General features: G+C 38.4%; 1 protein-coding gene across 5 annotated transcripts in view; it reads right to left on the bottom strand.

Annotated features, from left to right (window-relative positions):
• The window catches only part of RGPD4 (RANBP2 like and GRIP domain containing 4), a 34,064-nt gene that overhangs the window by 8,626 nt on the left and 8,090 nt on the right, over positions 1–17,348 (bottom strand). For 4 of the 5 annotated variants that reach the window (XM_075136291.1, XM_075136283.1, XM_075136277.1 and 1 more), the window contains exons 8-21: positions 16,778–16,868; positions 15,716–15,925; positions 15,030–15,208; positions 14,763–14,938; positions 14,338–14,461; positions 13,800–13,961; positions 13,324–13,461; positions 13,087–13,233; positions 12,418–12,600; positions 12,253–12,336; positions 11,625–11,763; positions 11,352–11,449; positions 6,203–10,799; positions 520–687 (exon numbers count right to left, since the gene is read on the bottom strand). In XM_075136291.1, coding sequence (XP_074992392.1) covers positions 520–687; positions 6,203–10,799; positions 11,352–11,449; positions 11,625–11,763; positions 12,253–12,336; positions 12,418–12,600; positions 13,087–13,233; positions 13,324–13,461; positions 13,800–13,961; positions 14,338–14,461; positions 14,763–14,938; positions 15,030–15,208; positions 15,716–15,925; positions 16,778–16,868 — 6,496 coding nt within the window. Of the gene's footprint in view, positions 1–519; positions 688–4,942; positions 5,161–6,202; positions 10,800–11,351; positions 11,450–11,624; positions 11,764–12,252; positions 12,337–12,417; positions 12,601–13,086; positions 13,234–13,323; positions 13,462–13,799; positions 13,962–14,337; positions 14,462–14,762; positions 14,939–15,029; positions 15,209–15,715; positions 15,926–16,777; positions 16,869–17,348 lie in introns of those variants that run through there. The other variant, XM_075136298.1, reaches the window with a different exon arrangement.

Below are 17,348 nucleotides of genomic sequence, written 5' to 3'. Positions count from 1 at the left end.
ACTACCTAAAACTAAACCATAAAACTAAGAGGATCATCCAGACGCTCCTTGAACTCTGACAGGCTCGGTGCAGTGATCATGGCCTTGGGGAGCCTGTTCCAGTGACCAACCACCCTCTCAGTGAAGAACCTTTTCCTAATGTCCAATCTGATCTTTCTCTGACACAGCTTCATCCCCTTTCCTCGTGTCCTATCACTGGTCACCAGAGAGAGAGCATCACCTCCCCCTCTGCTGCCCCCCTTGAGGAAGGTGTGGACTGCGATGAGGTCAGCCCTCAGCCTTCTCTTCTCCAAGCTCATCAAACCACGTGACCTCAGCCACTCCTCCTAAGTTTGGCCCTCGAGGCCCTTCACTGTCTTGGTTGCCCTCCTCTGGACACAACCTAGTAGTTTGACGTCCTTCTTATATTGAGGCGCCCAAAACTGCACACAGTACTCGAGGTGGGGCTGCACCAGTGCATTGTATTACACCCTTTCCGCACAAAAAGGCAACACAAAGATCAACTTTAGCATTCCTTACCATCATCCTCGTCACTCACATATCCAGGCTTACTCTTGTAACAGAAGAATGTTGAAGGTAGCTTGAGAAAGCCAGCGAGAGCTCTCTGTTCAGGGGTAGGTGTTAACTCATAAACTATTATAACCTCATCAGATGGAAGATCATCTTCTGACATTGTCATCTTCTCAGCTTTTTACAGAAATTGAACAAACCATTAAAACTGAATAATTTCAGAAGAGGGAATAACATTAACCCCACATTGCCATTATTACAGAACTGAATTAATTCTAAGGCAATAAGAAATACATTAGGAGCCTACGTATTTTCTACTGATCCCCAGAAAAGAAAAATCAAAGTTACAAGATGCTAGGACAAAGCATCCTGTTAAAACTTAAGAAATTCTAACCTGCATGCCCAACTACATCCTGTTCTATTGCCTTTGAAATTCAAGTATCAGAACAGAAACAGGCCTGCATCTTTATATTGTTACAAGGATTATTTAATTAAGTCCTCACATCAAACAAAATACGACTATAGAGAAGAGGGATATAGGTGTCATCTAGAGGTAGAGGGGCAAACTTCAGGCCTGAAAAAAGAAAAAGTGAAGCTGCCTACAGAAGAATGTCCTATTGAATTGCTTAAAAGTGCTTTAAGTCCTAGAAAATATTAAACAGCAACTGAATAGGACTTATTTCAAATTATCTATGGGAAATTTGAGCTTTTTATTAGCTAATCTCAATTTACCATAATAGCCGTTGCTGAAACTTTTATTGTTACAAAAGTAAAGTAATTTTTAGTTCCATCTTGTTGAAGAACAAAAAATATTGCTTTCAGGCTATTTAACTAGTTTTTCCAGCACGGACAAATACCACTATCACTTTTATTATATAGCTTTTTCTTCCCTCTCCTTCAACATTACGTTGTCCCTTCCACTTGTATTGCAAAAACAGTGCATAATCAAAGGTTAAAGCTGAAAGCACAGCCTAGAGCAAACTGCAGAAAAACGTATGGCTATAAGAACAAGCAGACAGATTTGGAAACAAAGACTTGAGTTTATTATGACAGAATGGAAGCAAAGAGGGAGGACATACCAGTTTAAGCATCATGTATTGTTTGGTTGGGGTTTTGTTTGTTTGGGTTGGATTTTATAGTGTTGTTTTGAGAGGAGGAGTTTGGGGGTAAAGATGTGAGAAACAAATTTGTTAACTATTTATAAGAATTACCCCATAAGCACATCAATATCCATGCATCAGCTGTTTCTAAGAATAATTTGGTTGCTTTAGTAAGTCAACCTATTTGCTAACATTCTCCAGGTTTAAGTTAAACTAGTCAGCAGAATTTGAAGGATGCTTTTAAAAGCTCACTGTTCTTTTCATTAGAAAATATTTGCTAAGTTTGTGGCACAACATAGTCAGTGGGAACCTAAAGCTTCAGCTAGGAACCAGACTGCTACTCAGTTCCTGAGGAACATTGATTTTCCTGCTCATGCAATTTGATATTCATTATTGCAAGAGGAGACAAGGACAGAAGAGAAGTGTAATGTTGACAGACATACCCCTTGATCCTCTGACACAACTGAGACACTAAAATAAATCTGCTTTTTAAAAGCAGTTTTCCCACTAGTATGTTTCAGTAGATTAAGAGCAATATAAAGAAGAGTAGACTAAAAGCAAAATCCAAAGTATAGTTCAAATTTAAGTCTTTTTTTGAATTGTCCCCTCCCCAGCCTTTGCCCCAATTGACTCTCCCTTTGATTACAAGCTAATCATTTCAGGCATTTATACACCAGAGTGTAGCTCAAACCCATTACCAGCACAGAGAGTCTTGCAGAGTAGTCCTTTTTGCTCACTTTTTTTTAGAACTCAATAGCTCTTCTGAGCCTGTATAAAGTAAATGTAGGATAAAATTCCTGAACAGCAAATTTCTAAGTTCATATCATGACCGCAGGCTATAGATGTTTTCATATATTTTCTCAGAATCTCATGCAGAAAACTCACTAACCCTAGCTGATTTAAGAATTAGGAGTACATCTAGTACCGTGTTATCAAGATATGTAGGTATCCTGCATATTAACATGTGTTTTATTCACTCAGATTAGTAAAACAAGTGTCTTAATTGGACTGCGTAAGTTTGCACCAAGTTCACCACAGAGGTTTAAGTGTGGAGTATTTAGTCTTACAGCCATTAAAGGTTACAACAAAAAATAGCTTTCCTTAGGATTAGAGAATTTTCAAAAATGTATCTTCAATAAAAAAAAATCAGTCAGGTAGATGGTAAAAGTGTGAGCTTCCTTTAACCTGAGCTAGCTAGAAGACCCTGGCAAGAGAGAATATAGTCCATCATATTCAACACACAGCATTCCCAAAGAATTACCATGCAGTTTCTTTAGCCTTTGTGCGAAGTATCTGAATAAGAGGAATACATTAAAAAATCACTTCAGATTAATCCATAGGTAAAGTTCTTCATGAAGCTGATCTGGATTAAGATTCTACTGTTCCAAACATCCACTCAAAGTGAAAGATTAAGATTACAACATGTATTTGCCCTTAGAATACTAAGACTGAGCAAGATGTTCACTGGTTCAGTTCAGTCAGTTGCTATTTGCTCTCCCCACAAGGAAGTTAACTTTTCTTATTAAAAAATGCTGCAAACAGCTTAAATATATCTTCACAGGCAGCCATGAAAACAAAGAGCCATGCACACGTACAACATATTCTTAAAAGACTGTTGGCTTTGTGACAATAGAACTTCCTACTCAGGGGAAAAAAATCCACACAAAACAGTGTTAGTATATGGACGGAACAAAATAAGGAACAATACCATGCACAACAGTTCTTTTCACTGGTGTATTATATTTTTGCTTTTGTTTCAACTGACATTAAGACCAGGTAGGCCTAAATATCTAGCTAGTCACAATACTGATATTTTGTTCTCATGCATAGATCAGTGAATATCTTCTGGATAGAAGAGAAAAGCACCAGAGTTTAAACCTTAATGCATGTAACTGATACAGTAACATGCAATTGAAACAACTTTCATTCAGACTTGTAAAGCATTTATAAAAAGCTCGTGACCTGACCCAAGAAAAACTTAAGTACTTTTGCATGGAGGTGCCGAACTACTATGAGGTTAAATTTCTTTTGAATGCTGCTTTAGCACAACTCAGAAGCCGCTCCCCAAAAGACGTTCCCCATGAGAAAGCCTCAGATTATATTTGCATCAGGTAGGCTTGAAAACCTAATTTAGAAAGGACTTCTCAAAGTCATTTGCTATTAAGTCAGAGCTCAAAACAAAGCCACCAAAAAGCTACACTGAAGACAATTACCAACTGTGAATAAACCATTAAGTATATAACTATATCCTAGTTATCAGAAAAGTAGAAGTGAAGAACAGTCTGAAGTACCAGAAAGGCATATTTCGTTTGTTTATTTTTTAAATACACACACACCCGCCCTCACACACCCCGGACATAAAAACAGGATCAATTTGAAGTAGCAAAAGTTCTTGCATATATGCATTGGCACAGAATGCTTAATCACTTCCCATTATAGACATAGAATGATGAAAATAAAACTGAATTGTTAATAAATGCCATGCACAGGGATGCCTAAAAACACAGAACAGTTTTCATCAAATCATATACACAGAACAAGAGTTCAGTGTTTAAATAAGAACAGCTTCTCTAGATATACAATTTTGGGAAAATGGTGTTTGGAATGACATTTTGACATTTTTAAACAATGTAAGACACTAACGTTAGAAGACTGGCTTGTGCAGACTAGAATAAAAATTTGCTTTTTAAAATTAAAATGCTGTTGAACTGTGTAAGTTGAGTATGCTTACAGAAAGCATACTTGCAAGAAGCACCGTTAGTAACATCTTATAATGACATATAATCAAACTATAAGCTGTAACAGTTTTGGTTACAGGTTATGAATATAAACAAATTGGTTACTCAGCAAAAGTTTTCTGACCAGCTAAGGTGGACTTCATATTATACATGAATATAGTCACATAAGCAGTAGTTAAGGAGTTGGCTTTCTCATTTCTGTGCACTCCTTGTTTTTAAACAGTGCAGTAGTTAACATTGATAATCGGGAAACTGAATTAAACATTTCCAGCAGAGAGGCTACATACATTCAAGCGTTTTACTGGATAACCTGCCTTGAGATCTTCAAGAATATTTCATTGAAGTGGAAGACCTCAGGTACTAAGAGATGTATTCTCTAAAAATATCAGGAGAATTTAATTTCTTTAGAGAAGAGGAATTTTAGAGATCCAGTGTGCCTGTTCAGTAAAATTGTGACAGAGAAGCGCAAGGCAGATACCCTCAGAAAATAAGGCAAACAGAAGCCAAAAGCTTAAACAGGGCCATCCATTGTGCTAGCTCATATTAACATACTACGGGCTAGAGACATTCTCCAGTAGGACAAATACAGTAGTCAGACACATAATTTTAAATACTCTTCTTCAGCATGCATGTTAATTGTAAGGATTACTGAGCCAACTGCTTTGCCACAGTCGGGTTACTGACCATGCCTGCTAAAGTGGTTTTATCACACATTCAGTGCAGTATGTAAATACCTTTACTATCAGGTTGCAAGGAAGATGTGCTTGTCCAAAAGGCCATTGGATTAGATTTAAAAAGGCTAAAATTAAATCCTAAAAAAATAAATCGTTTGGATATAAGTGTTTACTGGAATTTTAAAAGGGTAAAACAGACTTATCTATGTTCTGGAAGCATTCCATAGTCATATTTCACAGTAGGAAATTCCATCTGTTAATTCTACACAAGCTTATCCAACCCATGTGAATAGACGGTAGCTACCATCTTTCACCACGTCTACAGTTTAGCTAATAAACAGACAGTATGTCTTCATAATTCTGAGACTGGTATGTAAATTAAGAACTACCAACTGATTAAAGTGTCTTGCACTGATGGGAAGCAGCACATGAAGCCTTCAAAGAGAAGTACTCTACCACTAAAATGCTAGTAAATCCCATTCTTCTCGCAAAGACACTTCAGCACATTATAGTGGTCATGTCGCAGCCACAACTTCTGCAAGCGCATCTTTTTCAGACAGTGTCAGAAACTGTATAACTAAGGATGTAATCACATGATCTCTTTTCAGGCTAAGGAAAGAGGCTAACATCTGGTGTTATTTAAGCTACAAATCTGAAATTGCAGAGGCCAATAATTAAGACTTTAAACGAATGTATAGACAGTAGTTTTAGAACACCCATCCATTCAATCACGGGGATAATTCAAATTTTAGCTGAAGCATACATTTGCTGTTCTCACACTTTACCACTCAGAGCAAAAGGCCCAGGTTCATACACTACCAATCCAACTACCTATTTAAGTCTCAAAAAGTGAATACACAGCTCCTTCTTTAAGCACTTAAGCCTGAGATTCAGGTACAGCACTTCACGGAGTTACAGGTCCTACCTGAAATCCTCTTTCTCATTAACCAAGAAAACTCCATCCTGCATCACATACTTTCATTTTTATATGAAAATAATAATGACTTAAAATTCACTCCTTTAGTTGAAGTTCTGGAGAACTTGTGAAGATGTAAGTACCCGCATCAGAAATGAAAGAAACTACATACTAAACAAGACAACAAAGAGTAATGAATAGCATAGAGATGACTGCTTAGGAAGTTGCGTAGTTGAATAAATTATTAGTTCAATTGACACTCACCTTTTTCCAGAATTCTAAATGAGAAGTTAGAGGGTCCATCTTGTGTTGAAGTAGGCAAGTTGTCTACCTTGCTGTCTAGAGGCTTCTGAGGAGCACTAGAGCTTTTTGGTGGTTCAGAGACTTCCAGTTCTTTCTCTGCTGTGTTCTGAGACATTGGAATATGGTCTTCACTCTTTCGTGGAGGATTAAAGCTGAAGCCAAAGAGAGAACCAGTGGCTGAAGTATTTCCAAATGTGAATGTCTTCGACTTTTCATTACTGAAAATGCTCTTGACAGATTCAGATCCAAATACAAACTTTGGAGGAGAAACCACTGTTTTTGTTGGTGTTTCAGAAGTGTTTGACACCTCTGCGACCTCTACAGTTACATCAGAAGTATCGTCACCATGACTGAAGTCAGTTCTTTCTCTGGTAGTTTCTTCTAGTACAGCTACAGCGTTTTTACCACACGAAGATTCCTTCGGCGTATTGGCACGAGAAGAAAGAGGTGTTATCAGTGTCTCTCTCTCTTGGGCATGCTTTGCTTCATCAAAAATTTGCTTAAATGAGTCTGCAACATCTTGCAGCTTGAATCGCACAGCTAGAAGTTCTACTTTCCTTTCCCCATCTGCAAAGTCACATGCAGTCCATACCCATGCTCTGTCGGATCCTTTCATTTGTTGCATATTCATATCTGGTGTTATTCTATGATTGGCACAGAGTTTCAGTACCTGGTCCCTTCTCATTACTATACGGACTTGTTTGTTGTCATAGTTCTGTAGTATCTTGATATCCCCGATACCTCTCTCTTTCCACTGATTAGCATCTTTGTCGTATCTGTAGAGCTTAGCTCTGTGACTGAAGACAACTTGCTCATTTTCCTCACCACTGGTCACTTCCACGAGGTCAGGCAGAGGTACCACAGGTTCAAAGTACTGCCCATCTCTCTCTTCTTCTTGAGTAACATCAGAATCTTCATCTGTACCGACAGATGTTCTACTGTGGTTCTGCTTGGCAGGAGATTTGGATGGGCTCAAGGCAGATTTAAAGCTGAAACTAAAACCTGTGGTAGACTCTCCAAATCTAAACAGATTCTTCCTTACTGGGCTACTTGCAAGAGGTGATGCATATACAGAACTACTTACACTATCATCCAATGCTTCTTCACGCAAGTCATAGTTATCCCATTCCAGAGTAGGCCCAGTACTTTCAGCATGCGGCTTTATAACCAGATCAGAAGTACTGCTGGCACAAACAGAGTTTACATTTTCCTCTTCTGACAGTTTAGTTTTGTCATCTGTCAGAAATGTTTTGAGATCTTTTAAGCCACACTTCATTTCTTCTGCTTTCTGTATAAGTTGAGCTGTCCTACCTGTATCAACAAGTTTATGGGGTGTCTGCAGTGGTATATCTAGTAATAGCCTCTGACATTCTTCAAACTTCTGTTTGAACTCCTCAGCCTGCTCTGGTGTCTTAAATTTTGCTGCCAGATGTTCTAACTTTGCATCACCATCAGAGAAGTCATTGGCCATCCACATCCATGCTTTGTCTGAGCCAGACAGCTGTTTCAAGTTCATTGTTGTTGTTATCCAGTGATTTGCACACACCTTCAGTACCTGCTCACGCCGCATTAATATTCTTACTTTGCCATTAACTTCATTTTTAAGAATCTTCAAGTTGCCCACTCCACGTTCTTTCCACTGGCTTGTTTCTGGATCAAACCTGAACAGCTTTACCCTTTGGGAGTATAACACTTTTTCATCTTCCTCTCCTGTAAATGGTTCTACTTTTTCAGGCATCTGAACTATAGGTTCAAAATGGATATCATCACTGTCCTCTGTCTTATACACATCATCATCCTTCTCACCAAGGTCAGCAGTTGTATTTGCTTTGTGATCCATTTTAGAATCCTGCGAAGAAAACAGCTTTTCACCTGCACCTGAAAAGCCTTTGAAGTTAGGGTCTTTTTTGCCAAACTGAAAGCCTTCCCCGGGAGTACTTTTTGCAAGCTCGGCAAAAGTAAAAGTGCTGCTGTTTTGCCCCAAAACAAAGTCACCTTTCTCCTTGTTTGCTGTTTCTTGAAATTGGAATGTAATTCCGCTATCTGAAGGCAGTTCCTTTTTGTCTTTTTCATCAATGCTTTTTAAGAAGCCAGTTGTACACTCTTTGTGTGGCTCATCTTTCTTAGTGGTATTTTTACTAGCCTCCTGTATCCCAAATTTAAATCCACTTACAGGCGCTGGCATTGAAAAGCTAAATCCTTCCTTTGCAGACTTAGCTTCAGTATCAGAAGGAATCTGAAATGTAAATGATGGTGTCTTGCCTTGCTCAGCATGACCAAACTTAAAGCCCTTTTCTAAGAAATCACACTTAAAGCCTGTTCCCAACTGTCCTCCAACAGGTTCAGATAATTTACTTTTCAAGCCAAAAGTAGGAGTTGATGAAACATCACCAGCAGGCTTACCAGATGGATTTGGTGTTTGGCAGGCTATGCAGGCTGGTGAAGAACCTTCATTCCTCACAAGACAAGTACTACAATCCCACTGCCCTTCTTTTTTAGTAAAAAGCCCTTCAAATCCATTTTTCTGTGGCTTACTTGCATCAGCAATGGAACCAAACCTGGGAGCAGAGGATGTCTGAACAGTAGGTATAGGCACGTTTGGTTGACTTTGTGAGTTAGGATTCTGACAAGAATGACAGTTCGCATCTTTTGCTTCATTTTGGACTAGGCATACAGAGCAGTCCCATTGACCTTCTTTTTTAGAAAAAGCAGTTCCCAAGTCATTTTGAATAGTCTTTGGAGCAATTGCTTGGCCAAATTTAAAGGAAGTTTGTTGACCAAATACCGCTGTATTAGTTTTGTTTGGATTCTGGCAAGCAACACACTTGGAGGCAGTGGGTTCGTTTCTTACTAAACAGGCACTGCAGTCCCATTGACCTTCCTTTTTAGCAAAAGCAGATCCAAATTTGTCCTGCAGAGTGTTACCACTGGCTTTGAAACTTGCGGCAGAGTCGGTTAGTGGGGTGCCATGTGTTTCCCACACATCTGGATTTGGACTTTGACATGATACACAATTCTTTGCAGTTGCTTCATTTGGAACTAAACATACTTTACACTCCCATTGATCCTTCTTCAAGAGATGCTGCCCAAACTCACCAGAAGTATAGGTTTGCGGGGCTTCCTTTCCAAATGAAAAAGTGGTAGGCCCAGACGCAGTTGATGTAGCTGTAAGGCTGCCTTTGCTATCAGATTCACTGCTCGCCCCTTCTTTCGGGAACTGAAAGCCAAAGTTCAGGGTCCCAGAAATGGATCTGCTAGGCTCCTTGATGTCCTGATTTGTTGCTTCTCTTGCAGTCCCATTACTCTGAGTCACGGATGTGTCAACATTTGATCCCAAGGTTTTTAAAATATTCTGCGACTCCTCAAACTTACTTTTAAAAAGCATTGCTTCCTCAGGTGTTTTAAATCTAATTGCAAGCTGTTCTGGTTTTGGCAACTCGTCTGCATAATCTAAAGCATGCCATACAAATGACTTATCTGATCCAGCATTTGGAGTTAATTTCATATCAGTATTTATGTAGTGATTTGCACAGATTTTCAGCACTTGGTCCCGTCTCATTAAGAGACGAAATTTGCCAGATACTTTATGCTTCAGTATTTTCACATTTCCAATACCCCTTTCTTTCCATTCTTTAGATTCCGCATCAAAACGAAAGAGCTTGGCTCTGTTGCAGAAGAATTCTTCTTCATCTTCCTCACCTGTCTTTACTTCAATCTTGTCAGGGAGTGGCACCACAGGATCAAAATGAGGACCATCATCATCCTCATCTCCACCATGGGTGCTTCCTCCCTCTGTTTCATGACTTCTATTGGCCAAATCCGAATTTGAAGTCATAAATACAGACTTGCTTGGTTCTTGGACACTAAACATATCACTCTTCTCAAAACCCAGGGCTTTGTGTGCATTTTGTCCTATCGTTTCTCTGAAAGAGATGCTTGGAATATGTTTATTGCCAAAATTGAACACATTTCTTTGACTATTTGTGTGATCATTAACTGGTTTTTGTTCAATGTATCTATCATCCTGTAAAGGTTTATCAGATGCCAGAAGACCCAAGAGGCTTTCGCTGCTATTAAAAGCTGCATTAGCAGGCTGCGTTGCAACTTGAAGAGAAGAAAAGGTAAAGTCTCCGTCATTAGACTTGAAGTTAGTGTTGAATTTAAAAGTTGTTGGCTGACTTGACTGTGCTGGTGTTGGCAGAGATGTTTTTGATCCTTCTGCTGTTCCTGGCTGTCCAAGTTTAGATTTCGGAAACTCTATCACTTTTGGTTCTGCAGGCTTTAAAGTCGGTGGTGCGACGGAAGGCTTTGTGAAATAGCCTGGTTCAGGCAATGGTGGATTTGTGCTTGTCTGTGGAACACTGTAATTGTAGTAATCATCAGCCCCACGAGGAGAAATGAGTCCAGTAGCAGGAGAATCAAAACGCAGAGGTGTGCCATATATTTCTTGGGAAAACATACAAGCAGAAGTGTTTTGCAGAGGTGGTGTATGCATTGGTTGTTGATAAGCATATATATGTTGCTGAGGTGTAAGTCGGTTCATGCCATAGACAGGAGCCTAAAGAAAAAGCAGAAAACAATTGCTTTGCTTATTACAGTAACACAGAGGACAAAGTCTTACTGTGCTGAAGCCCACATAACATGTACTCTTAAAAGCAGGGCATACTTTCATACCAGTTTAAATCTAAACTAATTTTAACTTAGTTTAAACTGGTTAGTTTAAATCTTGAAGGGCATCTGAAAACAAGCATTGAAAAAGGGACACAAGATGAGTGGGTTGCTTCCCCCCCCGCCATGAAAAAAGCCTTGAAAACCCCATTGTCTTTTGCCATCTATTGGGGGGGGGGGGAGGGGGAAATTAAGTGCTATCACACATACCCTGTAGGGGACATGTACTAACATATTACAGACGTATTTTGCTGGCTTTTCCTCTCAAACCACATATCCCAAAAATTAGGCAGAAAGATAAATAATCAGTTTATCCCTAGCAGTCCAAGTTTACCAAATACTATGTAAAGAACTGCAATTATATCCAACCACATATAGAATCAAAAGCAGTCATTTTCAGTAGATCATTGGAAGTAGCTTAAGTGGATACATTTGTTCTCACCTTTGTTGGTGTTACGTTGGTTGCGGCAGTTCTGAGAAGATACTGAGAGTTATAGGCAGGTGACTGGCTGTAGTAAACAGACGGGCCAGTGGTAGCAACTAAAAAGGAACAGCAGGAAAACAGTTTATACTTGATTTTTTTTGTTGTTGTTTTGAATGGACTCTCCCCAGCAATCAGTTTTTAATTGTGAATCATTAAAACATTTCTGCAATATTTTAGAAAGTCTTACTTGATTTAACTAAGCGTTTAGATAAAGATTCAGCAGCAACTTACCCGTTAATGGAGCTTCATGAAGATTTTGTGCTCTCTGATAACCCTCTGACATTGTATCTGTTCCATAGCTTTCAGCAGGCCACCGATGAGATGATGCATTTGAGTTGGAATTATTAAGTTTCATTTCTTGCATTTCATTCTGTCAAGACAGTGTGCCAATCAAGAGTATAAGTATATATGACAGGTATTTGCAGAAGAAAACACAAGGAATGGTCCCTACCCTTTTGCTATTTAAAGGCATGTTCAAGCTTGGAAAAGAAAAATAAATAAATCAAGAGGTCCCTGCCAGAATCATACAAGATCTGCCTAAGCGGATTAAGATTGTGTTCTAAAGCCAGAAGTAAAAAAAACAGAGCCAAGTGGATAAGAACCAAGCTGATGAAAGCAGAACCCATTCTGCATACAGTCCTTAGAAGGGTTGCCTCTGCACCCCTGCCCAAGTCCCAAGTAAGACTTTTTAAGCAAAAAGATTTACTCTTGCACTCATTTTAGGCAGATGTTTACAGAAGATAATTCCACTGATTTAAGTAGTAGGAACTGTAAGTTAGCCCATGCTATTATCACTAAGTCCTTACCATAACTAAAAGGCCAACTGTTCTTCATTGAATATGGTGACAAAACTGTTTACCTTTAAAGCTTCCACTTGCTGACAGATCATTTGAAGTATAGATGTCTGATCTTCTGCCCACTGAGGAGGAGTTTTAGGAGAAAACTAGAAGAAAAAAATTAATTGAATCTTGTGAATTTTTATTCAAACATAACAATTCCCTGAAATAACAGCTGGCTAATATACCTTGTAGCTCTTAGTTGGTGAAAGAGAGAACTTAGTTGGTGATGGAGTGGAATGTTTCATCTCTGAATCTACAGGTCGTGACAGACCATTTCTGAAGGCAGGACTTCCCTCTTCACCATTCTCGCCAAGTTCTTGGATCACTGTATCTAGCATTTCCCTCACAGTTTCAATAGACACCGGCAGCTAGAAAGTTATTTGAAACATGAGTCATGAGTGCAATTCTCCCTCAGAGCAAGACAGACTACATTCAGAATTCTGACTGAACAATTCACAAGGCTTTCGTTACAGACATACTGTTTTTTTCAGCAAAGCTCTAAATTAATGTACGAAAACAATTCACACAAACATTAATTCTGTTTTTTCAAACAATTGACCTCTATAAAAAGATAGTGGCAAAAGCTATTTGTTTACATTAAAGCTTTCATTCACAGAGTAGTCAGAATATTGCATGATCTGGTAGGTTTCAGAAGTTACCCAGAGTTTCCCAGAGTTTATCAGCTCACTAGTGTTAAGCATGTTGTTTGTTTTGAGCGAAGAAGTAAGTTTAACTTGCCTTAATGCAAAGCCTGGTCTAAAAAAGATAACATAAATGCAAACAGTTTCATTTTGAAACAGTAACCAAAGCCACTGCAGCTCTTGAAACAAGTTTTTAAAGCAAGAATTACTTACTTTCTCAGTTACTGACATATCTGAGGAGCTTTCCTCAATGATCTTCCTTAGATAATGCTTGCTCTTAACAAGATAGGTTTTATGTTCTTCTTGTTCTTCTGGCAGCATGGCATCATTTTCAATCTCTTCTGCCTTTCTTTGGAAGATCTAACAAACAGGACACAGATTACTTAGGATCAGTCAGAAGGCAACTGAATAAAACAAAGCATTTCAGGGTAATGCAATTTATAAACTTACCACGGCAAGATTCCAATATGAAACCACATTCTTAATAGCTTCAAATGCTAATAAAGCATCATCAGTTTTGCCATCAACTGCATCTAACATTGCAAATGCTATACGTGCCTCTTCTTCATATGCTGCAACCTGAAAGACCTACAAAGAAAGTGACAGACAACTCATATGTAACAATTGAACGACACATCCATTATTATTTTTCTTCCTATAATACAGAGAAAATATTTTTTAAAGAAAGTTGGTACTAAGGGTGTTCAGTGCCTTCCAATCACATACAAAGTTTTAAAGGTAAGAATAAAGTTGCAAGGAGAGATTTCTTCCCCCCCTTTATCAGACTCTGATACTACCAAATCTCATAATTAACAGTTTTATAGTAATAACAACATGAGTTGTACAATGCAGAGAAAAATCCCACAACTATGTAAGATTCTGACATAGACCTTCTCTTATTCAACCTTGGCTTAATCAATCTGTACCTGAATGTCTACACTATGGAAGTGTTTGAAGAGAGGATCGATAGGTTCAGGAATACTCCTCCTCTTTTTGACAATTTCCAGCATAGGCAAAACTTTCTTCCAGTAGTAGACACTTCGTCCAATATATTCCTTCTGGTCATAGAAAGAATTAAGGCTAACACCCTGGTGAAGAAAAGGGAATAGAAGCACATGTTATTTCAACAAATTTAAGTCAAAATGCTATTCATGCATATCCTTCTTCTGTTGACTTGAAAAATTCCAGGAGTACTTCTCTGACACTGGAGATAAACCTCGGGGGGTTTATCTCAAGAGCTATGTAAAGTAACATACATGTAGAAAATAACACTACGATTTAAGACAGAGTACTTTACAGGGTGACTAGAGCAACTAATTTGCCTGACAAAATAAAGCAACAGTTCTCAATAATACATTCTCATCTGATTCTTTCCTCCCCCCCTCTCTCAGTCTGCTTATAGTTTGGAAAATAAGAGAGAACACCACCTTGGCTTCAACATACTTAAAAATAATCTCAGCTTACTGTTTTTTGCAGGTTTTTTGCCCAGTGTATAATTAAGGCAGGTTGAAGGCCATGCTTCTCCAGTGTTCGCAGAGTACTTATTCCATGCTGTACGATAAGCCTCAGTTTTGCTGCTGTTCCTGGTCTGAATATCAGAAGAAACATTCCTTGATTAGTATTCTCTATTTTTCATCTATTCACATGTCATTTGCTTGATGAATATAGCCTGCAGTTTGAGTCCTAACCTGCCTCTAGTTTAGAAATGCATTGTTAGAAATGAAAATTCCATTTTTAGAAGTCTTTCAAGTGTATCAAGTCCCTACTACAACAAAGCTTCCATGTCCAAAATATATCAAAAACGAAATTTATTTTTACAAGAATCTATTGGGACCAATCCAAGCTGCCTAAAGGCTTGGTCAAACATTTCCAAACTGAAAAAGCCTTACGTTGTTTTTCTTTGGATAAGAGTACGAACGGCATCCCACCAGGATCTTTGCTTTTCGGTATAGAGTTGTTTGCACACTGGCAATGGTAAGAATTGAGGCTGATGTGCGCCATAGTGAGAATTAAACTTCTCTTGTAATTGCAAGTTGCTAGTGAATACCACCCCAAGTAGAAACACCTGTTTTTGTAAAAATAAATAAATAGAAGGTATTAAATACCAAAAAACTTAAATTGTATAGTACATTTAGGAACTTGGAAAGTTTACTTACTTCAAGGTCCAATAGGCAAATGGATTCAGGAGCATCTGTCTCAAGTCTCGATGTTTCTTGAGGCAAGTGAAAAAGCTGTTTTAACCATTTGCGCATTGGGGGTAAGACTGACATAGAGTTCCACTGCAAGCCAAGCCACACAAGATGCTGGAGACTGCCACTGTGCATTCGAACAGCACCTGTGCAAAAACAAAGTTGGATGCAGATGTCAACTTCCTGCAAGTCAGCAAGACTTGTATCTGATCAAAGCTGGGTTTCACATTTCACTGTCAGAGCAGCCAAAGATACTTTGCAGATCAATGAGCATCAAGATTCCAACTTTCACTTATGAAAGATTACAAACTTCAAATCAGCCAAACATATCAAGTAGACAGCTGATCTGAGTGCTCAAGCCATCGACCCCTTAAGCTTCTGAGGGGGTGACTCTCATATTTCCTTTCACTTCCATCCTGACCATATTCAGTCCAATAGGCGACTATTTTTAGCAAACCTATTTACTTCTCCAAAATCTTTAAGGAATTATTCAAGAAGCACTTCTTTACTTTGCAACGAAGTCTAAGTCTGGCCTAGGACATTAGGGCAACTTTGGACAGCTATTCCAGGTATTTGTCTTCAGTGGCAATATGAAATATTTGTAGAAGAGCTACAGAAAGTTGTGTTGAGTTTCAGAAAGTAGCATCTCTTACCAATATCATATTTATTAAGTTCCACTTGCACTGGTGCTTGTGTACTGACATTTCCAATATCATCTGTGCCAATAAAAGATCTCTCTCTAGAAGCTCCACTCTCAAACAGGCTATCAAACAACGTAAATGAACCACTCTTGTTCGCAAAAGATTCCACAACCTTTTTAAAGAAGTCTTGCTTGCCATGGCTTAAGTTCAGCAGCATATGACCTAGAAAACAAAAATATCACATAAATAAAGCAGAGAACATAAAGAAAATAATATTTGATACATTGGACTGTTCTTACTACTGAAGGTGGGAATCAGGATTTCCCCTTATGAAACCTACAGATTGTTGTTACCCCTGTAATTAGGTCAGTGTTTCAGCACACATGTTTTCCAAGCTTTTAGTGACAACAATCCGAAGGCTTTTGTAAATCCAGTTCTTTGGGAAAACAAAGCCAACTTATTATTATTACTATTCTAGGGGCATTGCAACTGTCCTTAAAATAAGTAGCTGTAATATAAGAAGTCTGTCTTATCAAAATCCATTCTGAAAAAATTGAACCTGATGTCTAGTGGGTTCGTTTGTTTTCATCTAGGCCCTGCAAGAGTTTGTAGACTGAGAAACCATCTATACTTAGCAGCAAAAAGAACAAACCTGATAAACAAGTAAGAGGATGGAAAGGATAGGAAAACGGTAATGTTTTCTTTTCCTCTTGGATCTAACAATACTTGCAAAATAGTATCAGCAGGCAAAAGCCATTTCCAGTAGATTAAGAGACCATAAAAGTTAAATTCTATCTTAGTGTGCTGGAGAGGCAAAAAGGAGGGGAAAAAACTCCACACTTGAAAAAAAGAGAATGCACTCTACTAGCATGCTAAAGAGGAGAAAAAAAAACTTTAGGTGTCAGGATCAAACTACTGTTTTGTTTTACATATGTAGTCAGAATCTAGAAGGTTTTATTGCATACTGAAGTGTCAACATTACACTTCAAGATAACGAATGTGGTAACAAACCACTTAGCTCTTAAAGTAACCGTCTGTAACACTAAAATGGAACTATGTAGCTATTTTTATTACCAGACTGGCTTTTTCGATCACAGGCCAACATTTCTAGCACATCTTGTCCAGTTTGATCCCCCTTTATTAGTTTTGACTTTGGTTTAGGAACCTGGTGAAGTAAGGAGAGAACCGTTACAGCCTTTTCACAATAAGAGGTGGATCATTTAGTCTTAAGAATTAGGAAACAAGCTTCTTTTTAGCATTAGAAAACTATAGAAAAAATACATAATCCATTCTGAAGGTACTATGTCACGTATCCTGGGAAGGGTAGAAGAGGAGGAAGGGAACCCACCCAAAACACACAAAACCCCTAGGTGGGCAACTGTAGCTATTGCAAGTAACATTAAGTGTGCACAAGAGCAAGTAATACCTGGAATGCAAGCAGTGGCATAAAAAGGACAATCAATTTTAACTTCATAAGGCAAAGAGTCAAGCTTGATTTTTCAGTTCTGCTGTCTAAGCAACAAGTATATGGGAACTATTCAGTTCATCCCCTTCTCTCCCTATAACAATAGGCCTAATATTTAACATGTGTTCAACTATATTACAGAAAAGGGAATATACTGTAGAAATAAACTCACTTTAAGAA

Source organism: Calonectris borealis, chromosome 1 (genome assembly GCF_964195595.1).
Source record: "Calonectris borealis chromosome 1, bCalBor7.hap1.2, whole genome shotgun sequence".
In the NCBI taxonomy this organism is placed as follows: Eukaryota; Metazoa; Chordata; class Aves; order Procellariiformes; family Procellariidae; genus Calonectris; species Calonectris borealis.
The sequence above is the reverse complement of the archived record's forward strand: the minus strand, read 5'-3'. Positions and strand labels throughout refer to the sequence as shown.